The following is a 22,528-nucleotide window of genomic DNA, read 5'->3' on the forward strand; positions in this document are numbered from 1 at the left end:
TTTTTAACGAGGCATACAATTAAACCCAAACAGATACTAATATATTAAAAAAAATTATTTTTTTACAATAAATAATAAATAAAATATAAGTAATCTTAGAAATTAAAAGAGTACATTAATTATAATTTAAAAAAGTTTAGAATTAATTTGAAAGATATTTTTTATAAACTTTATATAATAAATAATTTTTCTGTATATGTTACAACATTTTAAATTTGTTTCATTTCAATTACAATCCCATGCACGTAACATATTCACACTTATTCCTTAGTAATTCGAACCAATTAGGTTCGAATTATGAGATAGCCCAATTCATGTGTAATTCGAATTAATTAGGTTCGAATTATATGTGTCTAGTTCGAACCAAATAGGTTCGATTTATATGCAATTGGAGTTCGAATCAAATATGTTTGAATTACATATAAGTATGCTTTGGCTCATTCGTGAATCAATTTTCAATTTGGCTTATTCATGTAACAACTATCCTCCATTGATTTATTTGTATTTTTTACCCACAAAAATAATTAAATATGAGATCAAATATCATTTTGTCATTATATAAGAAAGATTTTTATTATTAACAACAAAAAATATTAATTATAAAAAAATAGTGAAGCAGTGAAAATAAATAATTTGAATGCGATCCAATCTTCACATGTTTTTCGGATCTCTACCTATTTGATAGTTGATCATTTTTATTAACATTTAAATTTTACTTATTATATATATAATTTGTTACAAATTTTTTCGTATTGATGAGTTACAACGATTTCTTAAGTCATTTGTGAGTTAAATGATACTTAATTATTTATTTTATCAACCTAAAGGAGTATTTATTTCTTATTTATTTCTTTTAAAATAAAATCTTAAAATTCTATCTTTTAAAACCAATTTATACTGCATCAAACAAACTTTTATAATTTGTACCATCTTAAATAAAATATTTATATTAAAAAATTATTTGATTAAATGTTGTTTAGATTAAAAAATATTTTAAAAAAATGTCTGTTAAAATCCGTTTCATTGATTTTTTTATTTTTTAGATGAATTAGACATTATTATATGCATTAATATGTTACTTAACTATCATAACTTAGATCCACTGTGAATAATCTTTGTTATTTAGGCATATTCTTGTACATAAGTTAAATATGATTTCAATGTTGTCACTTACACACAAAATTTTAACACTAAATATTCTTAAAATCTGTAATTATAAATTATATTTTTGTAATATTTAAACCATAAAAATAATATCTATTTTTAGATATATCATTTTATTGTACAAAATAAATTTAAAAGAAAATACAAAAAATATATAAATTATATCCTATTAATAAATTTCACTTTAATGCAATGTTCTGAAAGTCGGATCGGACCGGCCGGTCGAACCGGTTCAACCGGAAACCGGCAAAGAAAACGGTCCGATCTAACGTGCAAAACCGTAAAATTAAAAACCGCTCAAAAACCGCTGAACCGGCCGTTACCGGCAAGTCGGACCGGACCGGAACCCGGCCGGTTCACAGAAAACGACCTCGTTTCCTTCCTTGAAAGGGAAAAAGTTGCGCGTTATACCCCATTCCCCCCTTCTCCAACTCCTTCCTTCATCAAACCCTAGCCTCCACCAAAGAAAGCAAACCCTAGCCTCCACCAATAGTTGTCGCCGTCTGTCGGAGTGAGAGACTGCTGCCGCCGTCCATCGCACTCAAGAACTTCCGTCTTCGTGCTCTCGGGCCTCTCGCCGGATCCTCCACGTCGGGTGCTCGCATCTCGCCGTTCTCCTCTGTGCTCGGCTGCTTGCGCCTCCCTCCGCCAGTGAGTGCTCGAGCTGTGCGTGTTGGTTGCTGCTCGTCGTCCGTGGTTGTCTCTGCTCGATTCTGCCTCCCAGCCTCACTCGAGTCTCGTCTCAGTCACTGGCATCTCGTGGTTCGTCTGTCTCGTCGCCGGCGGTAGAAGCAACTCGTGGGGTGGTCGCCGACTCACCGTCGATCGTTGGTGAGTCTCTGCACCATCGCTTCCCTGTTCTCTCTTTTCAGATTTCCCTTCTCCCTGTATTTTTGTATGTTGCTGAATTGCTAATCAAATTTGCCTTGTTGCTAATCTAAATGTTGCTGTAAATCGGGACTTTACTTGGATTTGTTGAATTTGTTGCTGTAACTTGAATTTGTTGCTTCCCAGTCACAGAATCAGAACAGAATACTCAGTCAGTGCTTTGTTGATTGGTTTTGCTTACTGCTTCTAGGCTTTGAAATCAGTTTATGATAACTGTGATGCAATTATTTAGTTGGATAACTGATGTAATTATTGAGTTCAAGAGATTGAGTTTTTGATTTGCAAGGTGATTTTTGGTTGATTTTTTATTTAATTTGGTAATGATGTTTATGATTGGGGTTATCTGATTGTAGGCAGAATTGTGTTGTGTTGAATGGCTGAATGTTGTAGGCACTAGGCAAAATTGTGTTATGTTGAATGGCTGAATGCTGTAGGCAGATATGGTCTTGTGTTGTGGTTAAGAACATGCTGTTAATTTTCATTGTGTTTGGCTCCTGCTTTAGGTTAAGAACATGGTTAATGCTATTGTTGAATGATTAACTCTACTGCTACTGCTGGGCTGTACTCTATTTGATTGTTTTTTTATGCTGTATTGAAAAAAATTATGCTTAAACTTTGATAATTCTTTGTTAATTAATGTTAAAATGATACTAAAGCATGAGCTTTTATCTGAATGATTAAGTCTTCTCTGTTGTATTGAACTGAATTTATTTATTAAATTTTTTAGTTAAATTTAGCTAAGTTGTATCTTGTTTTGAACTGATTAAAATGAATGATGGAATTTTTATTATTGAATTTTTATTGTTACACCTTGTTTCCATTGAAAAAAAGAAACTAAAAGGAGAAGAAAGAAACTATAGAATATTAAGTTATTTCCCACAAATTATAAACTGTTAATATCTATTTTTGTACAATTATTCTCTCTGTTTTAGATGTTGAGTATTGCTAATTTCTGAAATGTTAGTGCTCAACCCCTGCACATTTGGTCTATGTTCACTTATCTTTTCAATCATTTGGTTGCCAAAGAATCAAGGAGTTTTAATTTTTATTTGTTTTTTTAATGAGCTTCAAGTCAATAAAATTATTGAATGTGACCTCTATGATGTATTGCACATAAGATGCTTTTCCATTCAAATTTAACCTTACATAAAGGACATATATATTTGGTAACAATTGTAATTAGAAGCTTTCAACTGGTACTTTCTCATGTTTTTAGAGTTTTGCATATTTCTAATAAGCTTACCTGTATAAAGCACCTTATAATTTATTTATTATTCTATTCTAAAACGATTTATCCGGTTGAACCACCGGTTGGACCGGTTAGATCAGTAAACCAGTGACTAGAGCGGTTTGATGACCGGTCCGGTTTTCTGAACCTTGCTTTAATGTGATTTTCACTAACATTATTAACACAAATTATATGACAATAAATTTTTTTAATCATAATTAATTTTATAAAATCACATTTATACCAACATGTATTGTCTATCTTAAAATACTTTTATATTTGAATTATTTAAATATAAATTATTGCATAAGGTTATTGACCTCTCTGTAAAGCAATTAGAGAATGAAATATTAAATAAATATAAATACCGATTCAAAAGGAAAAAATTATGTTTTTATAATTAAATTTCTATTCAATTTGTACTTAAAATTTGAAATAAAAAACATCTTCTTAAAAAATAAAAACACTATAATAAAACTATTTCTTTAATAACTTGCACGATATTTTTTTTGGTGACCGAACATAACACAAAGAAAAAAGACCTAAGAAAAAGAGTAGTACTCCTCTCTAATAATAATATCTAAATTATTAGGAGGCAGTAACCACTCTAGATACACCTGCTTGTTTAAAGCAGCAGTCTTAGCCATTAAATCAGTCGCTCTGTTTGCTGTGCACTGGATGAGTACTAAAGTAGCCGTCCAATTGCACTGGAGCATCTCTTTGATTTTGTCAAGCAGATCAGAGTCATTCCTAATTATGCTGGTTGTGCCTTGCAAAATAAGAAGAAACGCATCAAGATTATCAGTTTCACATATGATCTATTTGCACTCGCAATCCCAAGCCATAACAAGCCCTCTCCAAATAGCATGAAACTCCCAACAGAGAACACTAGAAAGAGGTATACTGACAAAAAACCTTTTATCCAAATTCCCATGCTGTCTATTAACAGCAGCCACTTCCTTCACACTGCGGCTGTGCTTCTCTCTCGCCGCCGGTCAGATCTCCGTACCGATCTGCTCTCTTCTAGTTTTTTTTTTTTTTTTTTTTTTTCTGTTGCCTCTCTCATTATCTTGATTAATTGATTACTTGATTATTGAATATTGACGACTTGATCTGTTAAGGATATGGATTTTAAATTGCTTTGTTCATCTATCTATTTTATTAGATTAGTCCCTGTCGCCGCCGCTCACTGTCCGACACCGGCCCTGTTGCCGCCGCTGACAGCCTCCGCATACTCCTTCCCTCGTCGGTGGCTGAGTTGCTTGCTGCTGACCTGCTTTTGCTCACTCCTTCCCTCCGCCGCAAACACCGCTTCTTCCTCGTGATCCAGGTGAGTTTTTTTTTTTTTTTTTTTAAAAATCTTCCTTTGATGAATTTTTTATGTTATGATTTTATTTGTGTACTCTGTTCCTATGATTTTTCAAGGATTCCAAATTTGTGCAATATGTTCTGTGTATATTGGGGTTATGTTTTTTTATTTGTTCTTATGATTTTTTATCATTCCAAATCTGTTCTTATGATTTATATTTGTGTAATCTGTTCTTATAATTTTTTAAGGATTCCAAATTTGTGCAATATGTTAGGGTTATTATGATATTTTTTTTTATCTTTCTTTGGTTTTTTCCTTTTTGTTTCTCTTGATTGTATTTACATTAGGGTTATATTTTCTTTTGCTGTTCAATGTGCAATCTGTTCTGTGTAATCTTTGCAATCTCTTCTATTTCTTGTGAGTAGTGACACTGTCAGTAGATTATTGCGTTTGATGAATCTGGTGGTGGGCTTGGTTAAGGTGGTTTGTGTTTACTGTTTAGGAAGTGGTGGGTAATATGGTGGCTAGGTTACTTTTGTATGGTTAAAGAGATGTGTAATGATTGTCATGATTCCTTGCGTTGTGGACTTGTGGTTACATGTCTGTGTGCTGACTTATCTGTGTTTGGAAGGTTGTGGTTACTTGTGTTGAATCCAGGTTCTAAACTGTTTATGTAAGTGATTTTTGTGGATGTATGTTTCAGATGGCTATGAAGCCATGAGGGAGTTAAGGTAGAAGAACCTGAAGTTCTGGCATTCTCTCATATTGAGAGAACACTAAGAACCTTTTCCTTTGTTTCTTTTATGTATTAATAATGCTATTTTAATATTCTGTCAAGCAGATGAAAATTGCTGGATATAAAGCAGCTTTGGTCTTTACTCAGAAATCATTCAGATCTGATACAACATTTTCTAATTTGTGGCAGGTAGAAGATTGAAAGAGAAAAGGATCAGAGTCATTTGTACAAAATGCTTCAGCACCAAATTGTGCAATCCCCTGCTAGGCTAGGCCTCACAAACCCGAATTCACCATCCATTCCGAATCCTACTCCCCCAAAGCTCCCTCCCTCACAGAGCCATCATCACCAGCCCCACCTAGACCGCCACGCAGCTGGCCCTTCTGCAGCTCTGCTCTCTCTTCTCCCACCTCTCCCTCGAGCACAAGCACTTCTTCAACAAATGGCTTCCTTAACTTCTAAGCTCTTTGAAGTTTCACCCAACAGGTCGCTTTGGGTCACTGCATTCCGAGGATCCATCCCCACCTTCCTTTCTACCCAAGGCCAAGCTCATTCATCGACCCCACATGATTCTTCTCCTTCCACAACCAAAGGAGTTATTTCACAATTCACTATTCTTCAAACTCAGATCTTTGAAGCTGTCGCTGAACTCCAAGAGATTCTTGATCTGCAAGATGCTAAGCAGAAGATTGATCGGGAAATTCGCTCAAAAGATTCAGCACTTCTTGCATTTGCCAACAAACTCAAAGATGCTGAGCGGTGTCTCGACATTCTTGTTGATGATTACTCTGATTATCGCCGCAGCACCAAGAGGTTGAAATCGGGAGATGACAGTGAAGATGATTCTTTGACATCCTCAACTGTCTCATCCCAGCTGAAGCTATCAGATATATTATCATATGCTCACCGGATAAGTTATACAACCTTTGCGCCACCAGAATTTGGAGCTGGGCAAGCCCCTTTGCGTGGTGCACTGCCACCTGCGCCACAAGAGGAGCAAATGAGAGCTTCACAGTTATATAACTTTGCTGACCTTGATGTTGGATTGCCTAAAGTTGTTGAAACGAAAGAGAAAACAATAGAGGCCATTATTGAGCCTCCACCTCCACAGCAAGTGGATGCCAATTTGTCTGCAATTCAAGGGTTGCTTCCACCAAATTTTACAGTTCCGCCTGGCTGGAAGCCTGGAATGCCTGTGCAATTGCCTATTGATCTTCCACTTCCCCCACCTGGGTGGAAACCTGGGGATCCTGTGCCATTGCCACCCATGGACTCACTTCCTGCACCAAGGTTTGAGCAGCAACAAGTACCCCATCACATCCCTCAGCCTAAGCAACCTGAAGTCATTCAAGTGCAGCATGTTAATTTGGATCTTGACGGTAGTGATAGTAGCGATTACAGCAGTGATGAAGCCAGCTCTGATGATGAAGATTGAGAAAATGATGAAGCTCATTAGCTCAAACTGACAATTGTATAGGTAAAAACTTTTGTTATGTTTTTGTAGGGTTAACACCATATATTTGTCCTTGAATTATAGTCTTTACCAAAATAAGCCCTAAAACTTGCACCCCAGTATATTTTAGTCTTGTGTTATTCTTTAAAATGTGTCTTTATAATATTGACATAATATAGAATAACATTTTAGCCAACTAGGCTTCAAAGTTTTGCCATACTTTCCTCCAACTCCCTTCCCGGCTTCCATTTCTAGCCTTCCTCTGCACATCAGGAGTAAGAACATCCCAACTAGTTCGCATGTTTGTCATGGTTTTCACTGTTTGTCACGGTTGCAAAACAAGCGCTAATTTAACCAGCACCTATTTTGAAGAGGTGGCAATTGCTACAGCATCCCCATCTTTTGTTTAAACATTTCTAGCATTTGAAAGTGTTATTCCATTTCATTCCTTTTAGGTCTTTGTAGTCATTTCCTTCTTTTCTTCCTCTATCCCTGGTCATTTACTGGTAATGTAGAAGCATGGACAACCAATCGTTTAGAGAATGATATAAACCTAGATTGGAAAGTTAAATATTGGTTGGTTGACATTAAAACATTCACTTCAAAATTGATTAGTGTAAGTTGTCACTAACTCACTATACCGAGTATACAGCCATAGTTTAAAGCCCTGGCGAAAGAAATGCTGTTTCCATCTTTTACACTATGCAATAAAGTGTTTGGTTATTTTTATATATATATAAAAAAGGATATATTACAAAATATGCACCACTAAATTACAAAATGCAAATTTTATTTTCTGTTGTTTCCCATTTTTTCTTCGTGTGGTGTTCTGTATTTTGGTTCGGATGACTCCTGGTACATAATCTTGGGTTGAGGGTTTGTACTGTTTCTGCTGCAAGCTCTATAAAGTGGAAAGCATCTTAGTATATGCTTCTTTAGAAGTTTTTCAATAGGCACTGTATTTTCTATAGTGGAGGGTTCTGTTCCTTACGTTACAATGATATTTAACATAGACAATAATTGCTACTAGTATTCTATTTTGAGATTTAGTTTAAGGATTTGGTTTTAGTTTTTGACCGAATAAAAGTGTGAGAAGAAATCAAGTTTGGTTTGTGTTTCCATTTTCTTAAAGGGGAGCCTTAGAATAGCAATTGAGTTGTCTCTGTTCAAGCCGTAGAATCAACCCATGATGCTTGCATCAGGTTAGGCTGTCTATATTATACCCTTTGGATGCGAACAAGTGGCTCTTTCTGGATCCTGCGCAATGCGTAAGGTGGGTGGGATGCATCAGCGCTTTTTTCCGCATTTGTGTTTTCTTTTTTATTTTTAGCAAACCAAACAGCCCTAGTTTTTGGCTTAGCTTTGAGATTGGCATAATGGCATGACACTTGATGTATTCATTTTCGCTTCTTTCTCTGAGAATTAAGCACTTTCTAAATTATCAAAATATCTATTGGACTCCGATCAAGATACATCTTCTATATCACTAATCATCCTCTTTACCTAAACAACTGAAATACTCCATTACGACAGGTTTGTGCACAATCTTGATGAGGATTGAGGAACTTTCTGTTACATGACATGCCAATCATCTCTATTACTGGAACAGTGGTTGGATAGAGGATAAATTGCCTTGCCTTACATTACATTCCAACAGTGGCGAGCCTTGATAGAGGATGTTTTCTAACTCAACAATATTTCGTCCCTCTCAGTCTTCATGTTAATTTACTGTAGAAATCAATCCATTATCTAACCTATTTGTGTAACTGCTTCTGTGTATTTTGTGCCCTAGACCGTTAGAACATTGCTTAATTTCTGAATGGAACATGTAGCGCACTAAATTTTTTGGGTGCTTATGTTCACAGCTTATAAGGAAACATCATTATAGATAAGTTACTAGTTGGTTAGATCTTGAAACTTAAAAGTCTATACCTTATTGTTTTTTTTTTTCTTTTAATGTATATAATTATTTTCTTGTTGGACGACTATCCAAAAATGTCAAAAATGATTCATCAAAAGATTAGTAAAATAGTGGAGAGTTTGGTAACATCAACTACTATATATTTTCCAAGAAACACCACCATTGAGAAAGGAGAAAAAAACATCAATGGCCTAAAATGTGAAAGAAATTAGTAACACTTGAGTGTGTGTTACTAGGGGAAGGAAAAGACTTTGGAGGATTAAATTAGTGGACTCTGTAATTGGAAAACAAAGAAGACGACTTGCAACTCCAGAAACTGTTGCAGCAGAGAAAATAGAGAAAAGAAAGCTTTTCAGAACGAAAAGAGAAAAAGACAGATGTATTGAGCTATTGGAGTATTACAACACTACACTTGCAATAACTGAGACACAACCATATAAAGCTCAGCGACTCTGACTTAGTCTCTCAACAAGATTAATCAAGACAGACTTTAGCAAAACAGAAAAGTAGTTGCAGTGTAGTTAGTTAACTACTTTCTTTTTTAAGTTCTTGATCCTTGAACTTTGACTCGCTATCTTTAATACTCTGTTTAGGAGTTTTACTATTTAGAGAGTGATGGTTTTGGAAATTTTTGCTCTTGGAATTCTTTATTTTCAACTTATTTTAATTGAGTAAAGTGACAAATAAACTACTGAGAATTTATATTTCGGACAGATTAACCCCTAAAAGAAAAGAGTACCAATAAAGTCTTACAGGATAACAGATGTAGACACACTGCCTTCAAATTAGCCTCTATAATTGGGGCAAAAGATGAATTGGTCACATAAATTTGCCTATAATTAAGCTGGAAATTATTTTCTACTTGAAGTTCAAAACTTCACCCGATTGTTACAAAAAAATTCCACTCACAATATATTGTCATTAGATTTTAGATCTTTAATTTTAGGTATGATGCTATTGTGAGTATATATATAACTATGTTGTGTATACGCTAAAATTAGACACTAAAATCAACTACCAAAGTCAGTCACCAGTATAAAATACATGCTGGAATATAAATACACATTGAAAAAAAAAATTAAATCACATGTATTTATACACAAATACATTAGTGGCTAATTTTAGTAACTGATTTTGGTGCACAAATAATATTTTTGATATATATGTGTGTGTTCATAATTTTTCAAAATGTAATGCATATATATACACATGTATATATAGTATTTAAGAGCAGGCCTAAACAAGAGTAAATAAAAAAAAAAATCATGGAGTTTTTGTTAGTTAGTCCTTGTCATCACCCAATTTGGTCTTGCGTTAGTTAAACATTGACTGAGGTTATTAAAAGTAAATTTCTTTGTCTTTGTTTCAGGTATAACAGATTCGTACGTCCATGTTGCTAATGACAATGAACCAGCTAAAAAACTGTATAGCAAGAGTGGTTTTGTCTATGAAGGTGATGAACCTGCATGGCAGGCTAGGTTTCTAGACCAACCCCGAAGGCTTCTTCTGTGGAAAGGCCTAGCAAGCAGCTAGTTTGACAATGTTTCCTCTATATTATGTCTCTGTTTTCTGTTTAGGTGAATGCTCCGAGTATAGTAAGAGAGCATTCACTGTGTGTTCATCCAACTTGTTCAGAAAATGTACACCTTAGTTCATATTATTTATTTTTCTTTTCATTATTAACCCCAAAGTGTAAAGCATTTTGCCATTTGATATGGTTAGAAATCTTCCAAGGAAAATTCGTTGATGATAGATAGATCACTACTCTTGATAACAAACTAGTCATTGTTACATCCTCATTACACTCCCTTAAAATACAAAACTGTAGATCATCTCTAACTGTGTTAGGGAGGAATTTACAAACTATCCAGTGCAACTTTTGGAGGCAAAAAATACACTGTTGTACAAAGTTTTCAAATCACCAATGTCAATTTTCAAGAGAAACCTGAAGCAATGACACCTTCAACTGTGGATAGCGAGTCCAAAACTATGCATGGCGGATAATCATTCACTGCCTTGTATGAACGTAGACAACAATTGATGCTTGAAGTTCGCGATCCACCTTGAAGTGAGCATTAAAAAATCTTCTTTCCTGTTGTTAAAATCCCAATATAAGCAAATGATTAAAAATTACCCTCAATAATAATAAATAACAAAAAACTAAGCAGTAATTTCTTTACAATATTCTTATTATTACCTCTCTATAATCATATGAATTTAACAAGTTCTTCAATTTTTGTTCTTCCGAATCAAATAAAACAATGTGGCTCGGAAGGGACATATTTTTTGCATATTCGGATAAAAATGAAACAGGATCCATCAGAAAATGGTCAGACTCATCAAGAACTCCTCTCTCTTCGCTGCAGAACACAATAAAATTAATAAGAGTTGTTATCTTATTTCAGTCCCAATGAAGATTACAAGCCACTCCAGGATTGTGAATTCCAAACCTTGGTGTGCAGTCCAGGAATCGCATTGGCAGGTTGCGATGCAGTACGGAGTAGTACGGGGTGGCATGGCAAGGAGTTAGGAATAGGATGTTTTTCACTTTCCCATGATGAGCTTCTCTGGCAAGGTGGTTCATAACATCCTCAGGTCCCCTCTGTTTTGAAAGTAAAGAATATAAGTATTTTTCATAGATGTTCACAAAAGATCATTAAGATAACCCCTCAATTGTAAGAATGAAGAATAGTGACAATACCTGATGAACCAAACTCATATACAGAGACATCGGAATATTGGTGGCAAGCAAAAATATGACAGCAAGTACCATCTTCAGAGAACAATTGGTACGCTTCTTTGAAGATTCTTTTCCTTTATAACCGGCCAAACCAGGATCTTCTATCATAGCCAAACAATAACCAGAGAAGATCAAAGCTATGGGAAGAACGGGCAACACAAACCTGTACTTCATAGTAATTATTATCATAAACCAATTAAAACCAGCAGATCATGTATACACTTATATATGTATGAATAATTTTGATTGAAGTACCTGAACTCCTTGTGACCTAGTACACTGTATAAACCCAGAACCCAAGCAAGAAGACAAGCGTATCTCCACTGTTTTGAATAAATGATACCAGCTATGGAAAATGGTAAGAAAGAGAAGATCATCACTGGAAATCCCTGAGTGAAGTACCAGTGCCACTTGTGAGTTCCATAATAGTCTCCGCCCGAAGAAAGAAAATTGAATTTTAGGAAATTAAGTGGTACTAGAATCCATGTGCCATACATGATACGATCTAATAAGCAGGTAAGTCCGAGCACCAGCATCCTGATACAAAATAATTCGCCCTAAATCAGACATCTGTGATTGACATTTGAAAGCTGAAATTTTAGATTAATGTGACTGCAGCCAATGCAACAAAATAAGTTCCCTGGAATATATTGCTGCAATAAGAGTTCCGATAATCTAACCCAACTTGGTATTTAGATAGATATGGAAGATAACACATTATGAAATGAGAAACTCCCCCATTCCCAACTAAACATACCCGATGGGTGCGACCTCCAAAAAAAGGAGTTTCAATTTGTAACGTTCCTTTGAAAATTCAAGGAGGCCAACATACAGCCATATGATTGCACTTGTTGGTCGGATCGCACAAGCTAATGCTGCCAAAACTAAACTCCACTTCCTTGAAACAGTGGAACTTCTACTAGAAGATCTCATGCAGGGCCAAAAGTATAGAGATACAAGTGTAAGAACAGTCTCCAAGCTATTTGATAGCGTACGAACAGAACAATAGATCATAAACCAATTGGCCAACTGGGAAAAGAGCTGTACCAGAGTTAAGTTTTCTTATATAACAAGGGGAGAAAGTGTTCCTATATTATAATGGCCGCATGCATTTTTAACATAAAACAGATTAAAAGAAAAGGATACAGCCCATTTTGCAACATTGTCACCAAAGAGAACTGCAGAAAGTTTGTACAAGTATAAATCACCAACTGCAGCAAACACAGACTGCAGCAGCCGTGGAGCCTTCCTCTAAGAAGCAAGGACCAGAGAATAGAATTAGTGGAATCATATCCATAAAACGTGACAAGGAAGATACTCAAGTTGCATGAATCTTATTCCAGTTAAAAACGGAACCTATTATAGAAAACATAACAAGTTTTATCAAGTGAAGCAGAATACATGAACCACTTCATTAGCTGTTAGAACTATCACTGATTGAAAGGGATACAAAATCTCAATTATAGCCACTGCATTTTGCTTGTCAAAAGAATACAGAAACTACATAAAAGCACGAAGTATGCCTCAGTTCATCAAAGATAACATCACATGCTTCTAAGCTAGCCTTCAATATGCAATGGCAGATAAAACAACTCAAACTGAAGTTGTATAGTTACAGGGAGAAGGAAATCAAAGTGGTTAAAATGAGAACATAAAAAGGATTAGAAAGAAACAAGTTTACCATAACCAAAGGGGTATCAAGATGCAGAAAGGCAAGAACCCTATAGAGCGGAACAAAGAGCAGCGGGTGTAAGTAGCTTCTGATGCCCCTTTTCCATTCCCACGTTAAATGGCCGTATCTGGAATAAACCATCTCCGATCAGTACTTACGATTGGAAGTGAAGAAGAAAGATGGGAAATTCGGGTGAAGAATGTAAAATAAGGTATGCACCCAAATGCAATGCGATGCGCAACCTCGGGTCCCTGCCAGTGTTCATCTGGATTGAAGTATGTCTGCACCAAAAGAGAGTTCAGCATTCGAAACATCAAACAGAAAAAGAACACTCGTTTCTCTGAAGAGAAGAACGACGCGGAATAATCTGAGTCAGATTTGCGAGAATCCCGAGATTCGTGTTTCTGTTTATCTCCGTCATTTTTGTGTCTTCGTCTCATTGCTCTGTGAATGCGAATGGTGATGTTGTCTACTCTCTTTCTATTTTCTTCTCTGTTGTGTTGGGGAGAGAGAGAGAGAGAAACACAGGGACAGGATGACGAAGCAGAACGAGATGGGCTTATGGATCTAATCCACCCGATACAAATTGGGCCAAACATTTCTTTCCATTATGGGCTTGTCACTTGAGAGGCCCGTTTGTTAACCCAATACATTAAAAAAAAGTCTAAAAACAACACTTCTATTAAAATCTGATCAAATAATATAAAATTATTCTAAATTTTATTTAGTAATATTTTAGATTATTTTATACATCACTAAACTCCAAACAAGTTATTTCATTCAGTTAGATTGTTGTTCTTTTTAAGGTATGTTTTTTTATATGATTTTTTTTTCTCATGTCACATTCACCTAGTATTTTTAATGTTCTCTAACTCAGTTCTTAATGTCAATTCCTGCTTGGGCATCCATTCTTTACTTTTAACTTATGCATTCTCTTTGAAAAGATGAAATTTTTTTCAAGTTATTTTTATTATTTCATTTGACCCTTTTATTTTTTTTAATTTTATTTTAGCTTTAATTTTTGTATCTTTGGACTATATAAAAAAGGTAAGTAGAAAAATAAAATAAAATTCTAATACAATTATATTTATTAAGTTCTTTTATTTAGTAGTATGTACTTTTTTTAATTAAAAATAATAAATAATAGGTTAACTAAGCACCTAATTATTCTACTGAATTTTTTTCGTTTATTTGTGTTGCATTTAAAATATTAATATTTTATCTACATGAAGAACTAAGTAAATATAATCCATACGAAAAACTATTAACTAATAAAATAATCAAATGCATGTTACACAAATTATAATTCACAAATCACATATTTTATTCTTTTGATCTTATTGATCTATTATTCCAAACTATCACATAATTATCTTTTTTTACATACCTGCATTCATATATTGAAAAAATTTAAGTGCATGCATAGTCTCAAAATCCAACGACCACATGAAAGAAGACTCCTAAAGCGGTTGTTGGTTTGCCGGTGTATTTGCGACCTCCGTCACATCTACAGTCATAGTGCCGTCAGCTTCGTCTTCGTCTTCACCCGGACCAACGATTTTATAATTACTTTTAAATTCCTCCTTGCTATCACTATTATAATCTTTCAATTCAATATTTCAGTCCATTTCAAATTGTTCGAACTCAATATACAGCTCGATGCACGATATTCGATGGCAATTTTCAATATACATTGAAAACATTTCATGCATGCTCGCTCCATCCGTCACGTATTTGGTTTGAAATTGAACGAATCCACCAAACACGGATAAAGGATACCTGTACAAAATACACGATACTCTTCTAGATATTTGACGATTTATTTTCTCACAAATCACACCTTTTAATTCCTCAAACGACAATGTGTACAGAATAACAACATCTAACGAATTTTCACATACAAATTAAATTGAACTCCTTCATACGTTTGTAATAAAATCTGTCCATAACAATATATTTTTAAAATAACTCTATCATCCATAATAATATACGTATGCTAAACACTCTCAATCTTACTATTATTTTTTTGGAAGAATGAAGAAGAAGAAGAACCAGAAAAGAAGAACAACATTACTTCTTAGTTTTTTGAAATAGACGAAGAAGAAAAACTAGTAGGGAATTCTCTAAATGATCTTTATGTATATATATAACAATAAGTAAATCAGACGATCCAACTGCTTTCTGACATTTTAAATTTTTTTCATAATGTTAATCGAATCGTTCGATTAGTTTCAAAAAAAAATTATCTGTCCAAAAAATTTTAAGTTCGATTTCAGTAGCTACAAAATTCTGCTCCACATAAATCGGACCATCCAATTTGTGTGTGTCTCTCTCTATAATGAAATCAAACGGTCCAATTTTTTTACTAAAATAAAATATTGAACACCATCACAATAATGTATATTCCTCTAATACTTCATAATTCATCCTAACTCACATGTCAACCTCATATAAAAAAAAATTAGCCAATAAACAACTTTCAATAGTTGCAATAATTCTTATGATAAATTTATTTAAATTGGTTAGAAAAAATTAAGTCAACACAGCATGTTACGCCTTGTCAACATGCATTTGTCATTACTCATGTGGACATGATAATTGGTGATAAATGAATGACGTAATTTTCAAACCACAAATATTGATTAATTTTGTTAATGGAAGGTGTTTACATTTGAAATTGTTACTTGTTAAATGTTCTTTTTCAAACGTCATGTAAAGAATTATACTGTGTTGATAACACGCGACGAAACTAATAAAATAATCTTAAAATTTTATTTTATGCTTAAAATTTTATTTTAATAATATAAAACATATTTAAATAAATATTTGAGTATGTTAGTAAAATCTTTTTTTGTACGATATAAAGGCACTATGTATATCTATACCAAAATCAATTTTTTTCTTAATAAATATATTTGATACAGTCATTAATAATACTGATAATTAAACATTCTTTTTGTGTGTTAAATATTGATACGATAATTTAACTTTTCATCTTTATAGAGATTAAATTTATGAACTTCAAAATATAAGATTGATGGTTAAAATATCATTATTTGTTATGAAATATATCTCTTTTAATTTATGGAGTGATGATAAAATAATATGAAAGCTCTATCCAAAAGAGTGCTTTCCAGTTTCTATATAATATAAGCCAATAAGAGGTCCCCTTTTTGTTTTTGTTTTTTTTTTCTCCTTTTTGAAAGTAATTGCGTATTTAGCTTTTCCTGAAGCAAACATTATTAATATTAAAAAAGAGTTTTGCTATTATTGCTTTGGCACTTTGTGTTCCTATGAATCCCCACACGCTTGTGTAGCCTCTCTAAATTTTTTTTTCTCTTTCAATCATTAAGTCTTACACCATAAAATATATCACTAAGTTTTGTTTAACTAACTAATATAAAAGTATATTAAAATATTGAATTTATTCCAATTATTAACATTTAATATTCCAATTATATAAACATTTAACTCTTGTAATATTTAGCTTTATCATTACGTATAACAATATTATATAACTAATTCAGTTCAAAACAATATATGATTAATAATACAAAAAACCTATACTTACATAACTAAATTAAATTTTACCATTTAATATTATTATAATGAGAAACTATACCAAGACCTATTTTCATGTTATTTGTATTTTTAATGTTATAATATAGTTTTGTCATTACAAACAATGAAGAGAATTTTAGTCACAAAAAAAAAAACAATGAAGAGAATTTCTCAGTTCTCACCATTTTTAACTCTAAAGAGTAAGAGTAACATGTTTCTTGGAAGATTGCATAACTGACAATATATTTTAAATGATCATTATTTTATTTTGCCAATTATTATGCTTTGTAGCATTTTATGGACAATGGATAATATATGTAATTCAATTCAATTATTGTTATTTTTTCTCTTTATTTGGATAAGGGACAAAAGGCAGCAAAGGAAGACCTAAGAATACCATTCATAAGATAGTCAAACGAGATCTACATGTGAACGGTCTCTTTGTAGACATGATACATGATAAAGTACAATAGCATCGTTTAATTCATGTAGCCGACTCCACCTAATAAGATAATGCTTTGTTGTTGTTGTTGTTGTCAGATAAAAAATAAAAAAATATGAATTTAACTAAGAAATCAATTATTTTTCAATTAATATTAGTTATTTTTTAAAATTATCCTTTTATGATAAATTTTGAATTCTAAATATTAAATTTTAAATTTTGAATATTAAATCCTCTATAAAAATGAGAATTTAAAACATAATTTTATAATAAAAAATTGAGTTTTCATACTTATTCATACTAGCACTCTATGTAAACACTACTAAGTATGAACATAGACTAAAAAATTGAAAAGTCATAGATAACTCATAATGTCTAGCTGACCTAATAAATAGTAGAAGAATCAAAACTTGTCTAAATTTTCTGTGTGCTTTATGTATTTGTCTCTCAGATAAGGTTAGATACTTGGATACCCAAATTAAAGTTTAATACTATTATTATATATTTATATGTATCTCTCAAGTCTCAATCATTACTTGTGGTGGAGACAAGTCAACAAAGACTCATACTATGAGCCTCTGATTACCTTATAATATTCTAACTTCAAGTCACTTTAAAGATCTGATTGCAAATTATACACTAATCTCATTTAAAATTTAGTTAATAATATACTCAATATTCTTGTATTGAGTAAAGTATAATGTTAAATATATTAGTAAATATAACAATAACTTTTTCTAGAAGAAATTATCAATTCAGTTCTTGATGGTTACAATTTGACAAAATGTTCCAAAATTTAAGCAAAATTAAAGATGTACTTTTTTCTTAATGGTTAAATTCGTATTCTTTTTAGTGATTAAAGTCATAATTCACTCTTCTTAAAATAAAATTTAAGAGAAGTCAAAGTAAAGTGTAAAAATAACATAGAATAGTGATGAATTTTTTTATTTATTAATCTCAAGCATAATCACTAATAAGTAGTATAATTTTTTTCCAAATATTCAAAATACAAGGGCAACCTAGAAAGCAGTATTTAAGGTTCCAAATTTCCAATATTTGGATCATTATTCTACTCTTCACATGCTTGCATAAGTTGGCAACTTCAGCATTCACAAGGTTAGAGAGATTCACTTCTTTCATTCACATGCTTTTAGGTTTATCCTCTCAGATTCTGACTCTACTCTGCAGCCAAAAAGTTGAAAAACACATTTGTTGCTACTTTATTACATCTTTACTTGTTCTGGATTCATGTACTTGAATCCTTAATCTTCATTGAAATATTGGATTGTTCATTGTTGCTTTCTGTTTGGGTAACTATATTGATTCAATCATAATTTCTATAGTTTTGTTCTTCTTCTAAAGGCATCATCTTTTTTTAGCAAAGCTTTTGTAGTTATTATTATTACTTGCTTGTCTTCCAAAATTCAAAAACAATATTCATTCTAATTTAGGATTCTGTCCATTGTTTTTTTTTCTTAGTATCTGAATTCCTGAATACTTGGGGCAATTCTGAAATACAATAATGGAAGAAGATGATGTTTACACAAAAGATGGAACAGTGGATTACCTTGGAAATCCAGCAAACAAAAAGAAAACAGGAACTTGGAGAGCATGCCCTTTTATCTTGGGTAATTTTTTTGTGTCTGTTGCATTTCCAACTATATGTTTATTAGGGTATGATAATGATATTAAAATTACTCTGGTTCCAGAATATCCGTCATCTTAAAATTTTGGTACGTTGATAACTAAATGTATTTGGACACAAATCGTATCCAAATACATTAAGTTTTGAACGTACCAAGATTTCAGAATGACGGGTATTTTAGAACCACGGACGAATAAGGAAATTAGTGCTTATAATTCATTTTACTTACAGGAAATGAATGTTGTGAGAGATTGGCTTACTATGGTATGAGCACAAATCTGGTGCTTTATTTCAAGGAGAGGCTACATCAGCATAGTGCTACTGCTTCCAAAAATGTGTCTAATTGGAGTGGAACATGCTACATAACACCACTGATTGGAGCATTTCTTGCTGATTCATATCTTGGTAGATATTGGACCATTGCATGTTTCTCAATAATCTATGTTCTTGTGAGTATAAACCTCTTCAATCTATAACTGTCAATTTGAACAACCATTGTGTTGATGCATTCATTAATCTATCTGAAAATCGGGTAGTTTTGTCTGCGATGTCATCTTTCATAGATAATTTTGGTACTTCACTCTTTAAGATACCATTTGAAGGCGAGACTTGGAGCAACAGTTGAGTTGTCTCCGTGTGACTTCAAAGTCACGGGTTCAATTTATCAGGTTAGGCTGCGTACATTACACCCTCTAGTGCGGCCTTCCCCGGATCCAGCGTTAATGCAGGATGCTTGTACACCTCTTTTAAGATACCATTTAGTCCGAATTGGCAAAATGATATACAAAGAGCGAAGTACCAAAATTTTGAAGCTCCAATAGTGAGAACTGAATTGTTGGAACTTTTTCCTTGTTGCATATAACATTAGTACATTAATATTGATTCCAAAATCCCAATGCATTCAAAAGTAAAACCAATGTTTCTGTCTAAAAAGGATATAAATCTGTTCTTGTTATTGACCAGGGAATGACACTATTGACATTATCTGCATCAGTTTCTGGTATAAAACCAACTTGCCATGGCCATGGAGATGAAAATTGCCATGCCACCACTCTAGAAAGTGCAGTGTGCTTTATAGCTCTTTACCTTATAGCCCTTGGAACAGGTGGAATCAAGCCATGTGTTTCATCCTATGGAGCAGACCAGTTTGATGATGCTGATCCGGTGGAGAAGGAACACAAGAGTTCTTTCTTCAACTGGTTCTATTTCTCAATTAACATTGGTGCTCTTATCGCTTCTTCGCTGTTGGTATGGATTCAGGACAATGTAGGATGGGGATGGGGATTTGGAATACCAGCAGTGGCCATGGCTATTGCAGTGGCAAGTTTCTTTTCAGGTACTCGGCTGTATCGAAACCAGAAGCCCGGAGGAAGCGCCCTCACTCGGATTATTCAGGTCATAGTAGCATCCATGAGGAAGTATAATGTTAAAGTGCCTAATGATAAGTCTCAGTTGTATGAAATTGCAGACACTGAGTCTGTTATAGAAGGAAGCAGGAAGCTTGATCACACAGATGAGTTAAGGTAAAGCAGTGCAAAAACAAATTTGTGATTTTTCATAACTCAGAATTAAGAGGAAATCTGCAAAGTTCAGCATGGGGTAGTACTTTGCTTTAACGTAACAAAGTTGGTCATGTTACCACTTTCCAATTAATGGCATCATGATTCTTTCATTCTCCTTCACTAATTTAACATGAAAGAACAACTTTTTGAAGGCTCCCGTAGAAGGAGTGCTGTTCAGCATCTTTTTAAATACTATAGAATGAGAAGTGCCAATCTTGTACATAATATATATGATAAAAAAAAACTAAAAAGAAAACACCAGAAAGGAGCTATTGGTGGTTTTGTCCACATCCTTTTAGAGATAAATATGCAGGAATTAAGTTGTCCTCTAGAAGAATTTACTTATTTTCTAACTTCACTTGATTCCTCATTTGGTGCCACTACCACTTCATTGTCTCGAGCTTTACCCTTTTGTTGATCATAATGAGGACCATAATAAGGACATATACATGTAGGATGTAGTCTTCCCGAGCAAACTCTACACAAGTATTTGGATGTAAAATTCCCAGGTGCATATAACGGACAAGAACATGTTGGATGCTTAGAACTTGAACATATATCACAGCAAGGAAAAATGATTGGACAGGCATCAGTTTGATGCATAATGCTTCCACATATACTACAGGTATCAGAGATGATTTGGCAAAAACATGTAGGATATATGCCTCTTTTGCAAGCTCTACACAAGTATTTGGATAAATTCTCAGGTGTATATAATGGACAAGAACATGTTTTATGCTCAGAACTTGAACATATATTGCAGCAATCAAAAATTAGTGGACACACACCAGTTTGATGTGCAACACTTTGGCAGATACTACAACGAGCAAAAATGTTTGAGCAACGATTCGATTGATGCGCAACGCTTCCACAGACGTCACAAGAATTCTCCATTTAAGAAGTAAAAACCAGAAAACCCGAAAGTTCCCTGAATTTGTAGATCTCAATGTACTGATGATATTGGGATTTGAGAAAGTCACACAACTTTCCAATTCAAACTAAAACCTGTTTGTTGGTGGCAAATTTTCCAAAGTGAACGCTCTTGATGTTCCTTAAAAACTAAACCCTAGAAAGAAAAAATATTAGGCGTTATCATTGCACAGATCAAGGAATCTACAGAATCTTTCACACAATTAAGCCTCTAATTACTATAATTTGTAAACACAATGCCAGAACCTTTAAACAAGCTCCGAATAAATGAGACACCGAGATGCACAAAAAGAGAACAATGGATTTGAAGCGCAAGATCAATTTTCTCTCTACTAACTTGGAATGTGAATATGAAATAGGAAAAGAAGAATTAAAGTTACCCTTAAACCAAAGAGTAGGAGTAGTGATGGTGACGAAGAAGCTGAGTTCGCAAAGGTCGCGAAGCTCAGACAGAATCGGCTGTGATGACGGCGGATGCAACCTCTTAGACTCGACTCGGCTTACCTCTGCGACGTTAATGGTGATTTGTGAGCCCTAACCCTCTTGGGGAGGAATTTTTGTGCGGGATGAAGTAACAGTATCTAGGAATTAATTACAATATTTTTTGGTGACTTGGAATTAATTACAATATAAGCTAATTGTCAACTCTTTTTTATTTTTTATTTTGAAATTCAAAAATTAGGATAGTAGAAAGTTATTTTATTTTATTTTTTTTTTGTAATAAATCTATTTTTTAACTAGTTGGCTAGAGTTGATTTCACTTTAATTGATTTCTCAGTAAAATCGATACAAAATTTAGAATTATCAATTTCTTTTTAAATTGTTGTGCGCACTCTTTTAATAAAGATATGCAATATATCTTAAGAAACATCGAAAGATATATATTGAGCATTTTTAAAAATATTTTTAAAAACAACATTATTAACATTTTGATTACAGGAACCTAAATCACATGTTTGAAATGTAAGCCATTGAATAACATTAATAGATGTCTTCAATCTTAAACAATTATTTGTAATAATTTCATCATTATGCCTATCAAGAACTTTATCTATATGCTTAGATTGAGCCATTAAATCATCATAAGATTTCACACATAAATTATAGGGAGAATTAAGAATAGAACCCTCATGACATACAAATACACAATTCACCGCATTGTTTAATTTTTTCCAATTACTAAATCCTAATTCTGAAAATGCATTTTTTTCCATCGTTGCGAGCACCATAGTGTTTACTAAACAAGTAGCAAGGCAGACAATAAAGCATCATCTTTT

The 22,528-nt window shown here is 33.3% G+C and overlaps 3 protein-coding genes and 1 long non-coding RNA gene across 12 annotated transcripts; 2 read left to right on the forward strand and 2 right to left on the reverse strand.

Moving 5' to 3' along the window:
* The first annotated feature begins 1,576 nt into the window (after positions 1 to 1,576).
* LOC112762516 (mediator of RNA polymerase II transcription subunit 4) lies at positions 1,577 to 8,766 on the forward strand. Of its 7 annotated transcripts, none has more exons than XM_025808375.3 (5): positions 1,579 to 1,995; positions 4,066 to 4,178; positions 4,446 to 4,610; positions 5,515 to 6,802; positions 8,312 to 8,766. In XM_025808375.3, the coding sequence occupies exon 4, from the start codon at positions 5,558 to 5,560 to the stop codon at positions 6,758 to 6,760; it is 1,203 nt and encodes a 400-aa protein (XP_025664160.1). In that variant the 5' UTR covers positions 1,579 to 1,995; positions 4,066 to 4,178; positions 4,446 to 4,610; positions 5,515 to 5,557; the 3' UTR covers positions 6,761 to 6,802; positions 8,312 to 8,766. The 7 variants fall into 7 exon arrangements, with proteins under 7 accessions (XP_025664157.1, XP_025664160.1, XP_025664163.1 ...); XM_072222398.1 differs by having other exon boundaries at positions 1,582 to 1,995; positions 4,066 to 4,274; XM_072222399.1 differs by having other exon boundaries at positions 1,582 to 1,995; positions 4,451 to 4,610.
* A 1,660-nt stretch (positions 8,767 to 10,426) lies between these two features.
* Positions 10,427 to 13,646, reverse strand: LOC112762515 (mannosyltransferase APTG1). 2 transcript variants are annotated; one of them, XM_025808370.3, is made up of 9 exons: positions 13,331 to 13,646; positions 13,121 to 13,238; positions 12,586 to 12,690; positions 12,197 to 12,480; positions 11,695 to 11,976; positions 11,401 to 11,602; positions 11,150 to 11,301; positions 10,897 to 11,059; positions 10,427 to 10,791 (listed from the first exon to the last, which is right to left on the reverse strand). In XM_025808370.3, exons 1-9 carry the CDS (start codon positions 13,549 to 13,551, stop codon positions 10,708 to 10,710), a joined length of 1,611 nt encoding a protein of 536 aa, XP_025664155.1. In that variant the 5' UTR covers positions 13,552 to 13,646; the 3' UTR covers positions 10,427 to 10,707. The 2 variants fall into 2 exon arrangements, with proteins under 2 accessions (XP_025664155.1, XP_025664156.1); XM_025808371.3 differs by having other exon boundaries at positions 13,354 to 13,643.
* A 4,090-nt stretch (positions 13,647 to 17,736) lies between these two features.
* Positions 17,737 to 20,542, forward strand: LOC112762519 (protein NRT1/ PTR FAMILY 8.1-like). 2 transcript variants are annotated; one of them, XM_025808382.3, is made up of 4 exons: positions 17,737 to 18,230; positions 18,594 to 18,742; positions 18,991 to 19,208; positions 19,723 to 20,542. In XM_025808382.3, exons 2-4 carry the CDS (start codon positions 18,637 to 18,639, stop codon positions 20,284 to 20,286), a joined length of 888 nt encoding a protein of 295 aa, XP_025664167.1. In that variant the 5' UTR covers positions 17,737 to 18,230; positions 18,594 to 18,636; the 3' UTR covers positions 20,287 to 20,542. The 2 variants fall into 2 exon arrangements, with proteins under 2 accessions (XP_025664167.1, XP_029150487.1); XM_029294654.2 differs by having other exon boundaries at positions 18,172 to 18,424.
* Positions 20,543 to 20,989: 447 nt separating this feature from the next.
* On the reverse strand, positions 20,990 to 21,850 carry LOC112762522 (uncharacterized). The gene is made up of 2 exons (XR_003182715.3): positions 21,632 to 21,850; positions 20,990 to 21,387 (listed from the first exon to the last, which is right to left on the reverse strand). It is a non-coding gene; the product is annotated as an uncharacterized lncRNA (long non-coding RNA).
* Positions 21,851 to 22,528: the final 678 nt, after the last annotated feature.

This window comes from Arachis hypogaea, chromosome 17 (assembly GCF_003086295.3).
Source record: "Arachis hypogaea cultivar Tifrunner chromosome 17, arahy.Tifrunner.gnm2.J5K5, whole genome shotgun sequence".
In the NCBI taxonomy this organism is placed as follows: domain Eukaryota; kingdom Viridiplantae; phylum Streptophyta; class Magnoliopsida; order Fabales; family Fabaceae; genus Arachis; species Arachis hypogaea.

Coding starts and splice junctions, on each gene's coding strand:
- LOC112762515 (XM_025808370.3), bottom strand. CDS start 13,551: ATGAGACGAAGACACAAAAATGACGGAGATAAACAGAAACACGAATCT. Junction 11,977..12,196: donor TTGGAGGTCGCACCCATCGG/GTATGTTTAGTT, acceptor ATTTTGTATCAG/GATGCTGGTGCTCGGACTTA. Junction 11,302..11,400: donor ATATGAGTTTGGTTCATCAG/GTATTGTCACTA, acceptor CTTTCAAAACAG/AGGGGACCTGAGGATGTTAT.
- LOC112762519 (XM_025808382.3), top strand. CDS start 18,637: ATGGAAGAAGATGATGTTTACACAAAAGATGGAACAGTGGATTACCTT. Junction 18,743..18,990: donor AGCATGCCCTTTTATCTTGG/GTAATTTTTTTG, acceptor TTTTACTTACAG/GAAATGAATGTTGTGAGAGA. Junction 19,209..19,722: donor TCTCAATAATCTATGTTCTT/GTGAGTATAAAC, acceptor GTTATTGACCAG/GGAATGACACTATTGACATT.
- LOC112762516 (XM_025808372.3), top strand. CDS start 5,558: ATGCTTCAGCACCAAATTGTGCAATCCCCTGCTAGGCTAGGCCTCACA.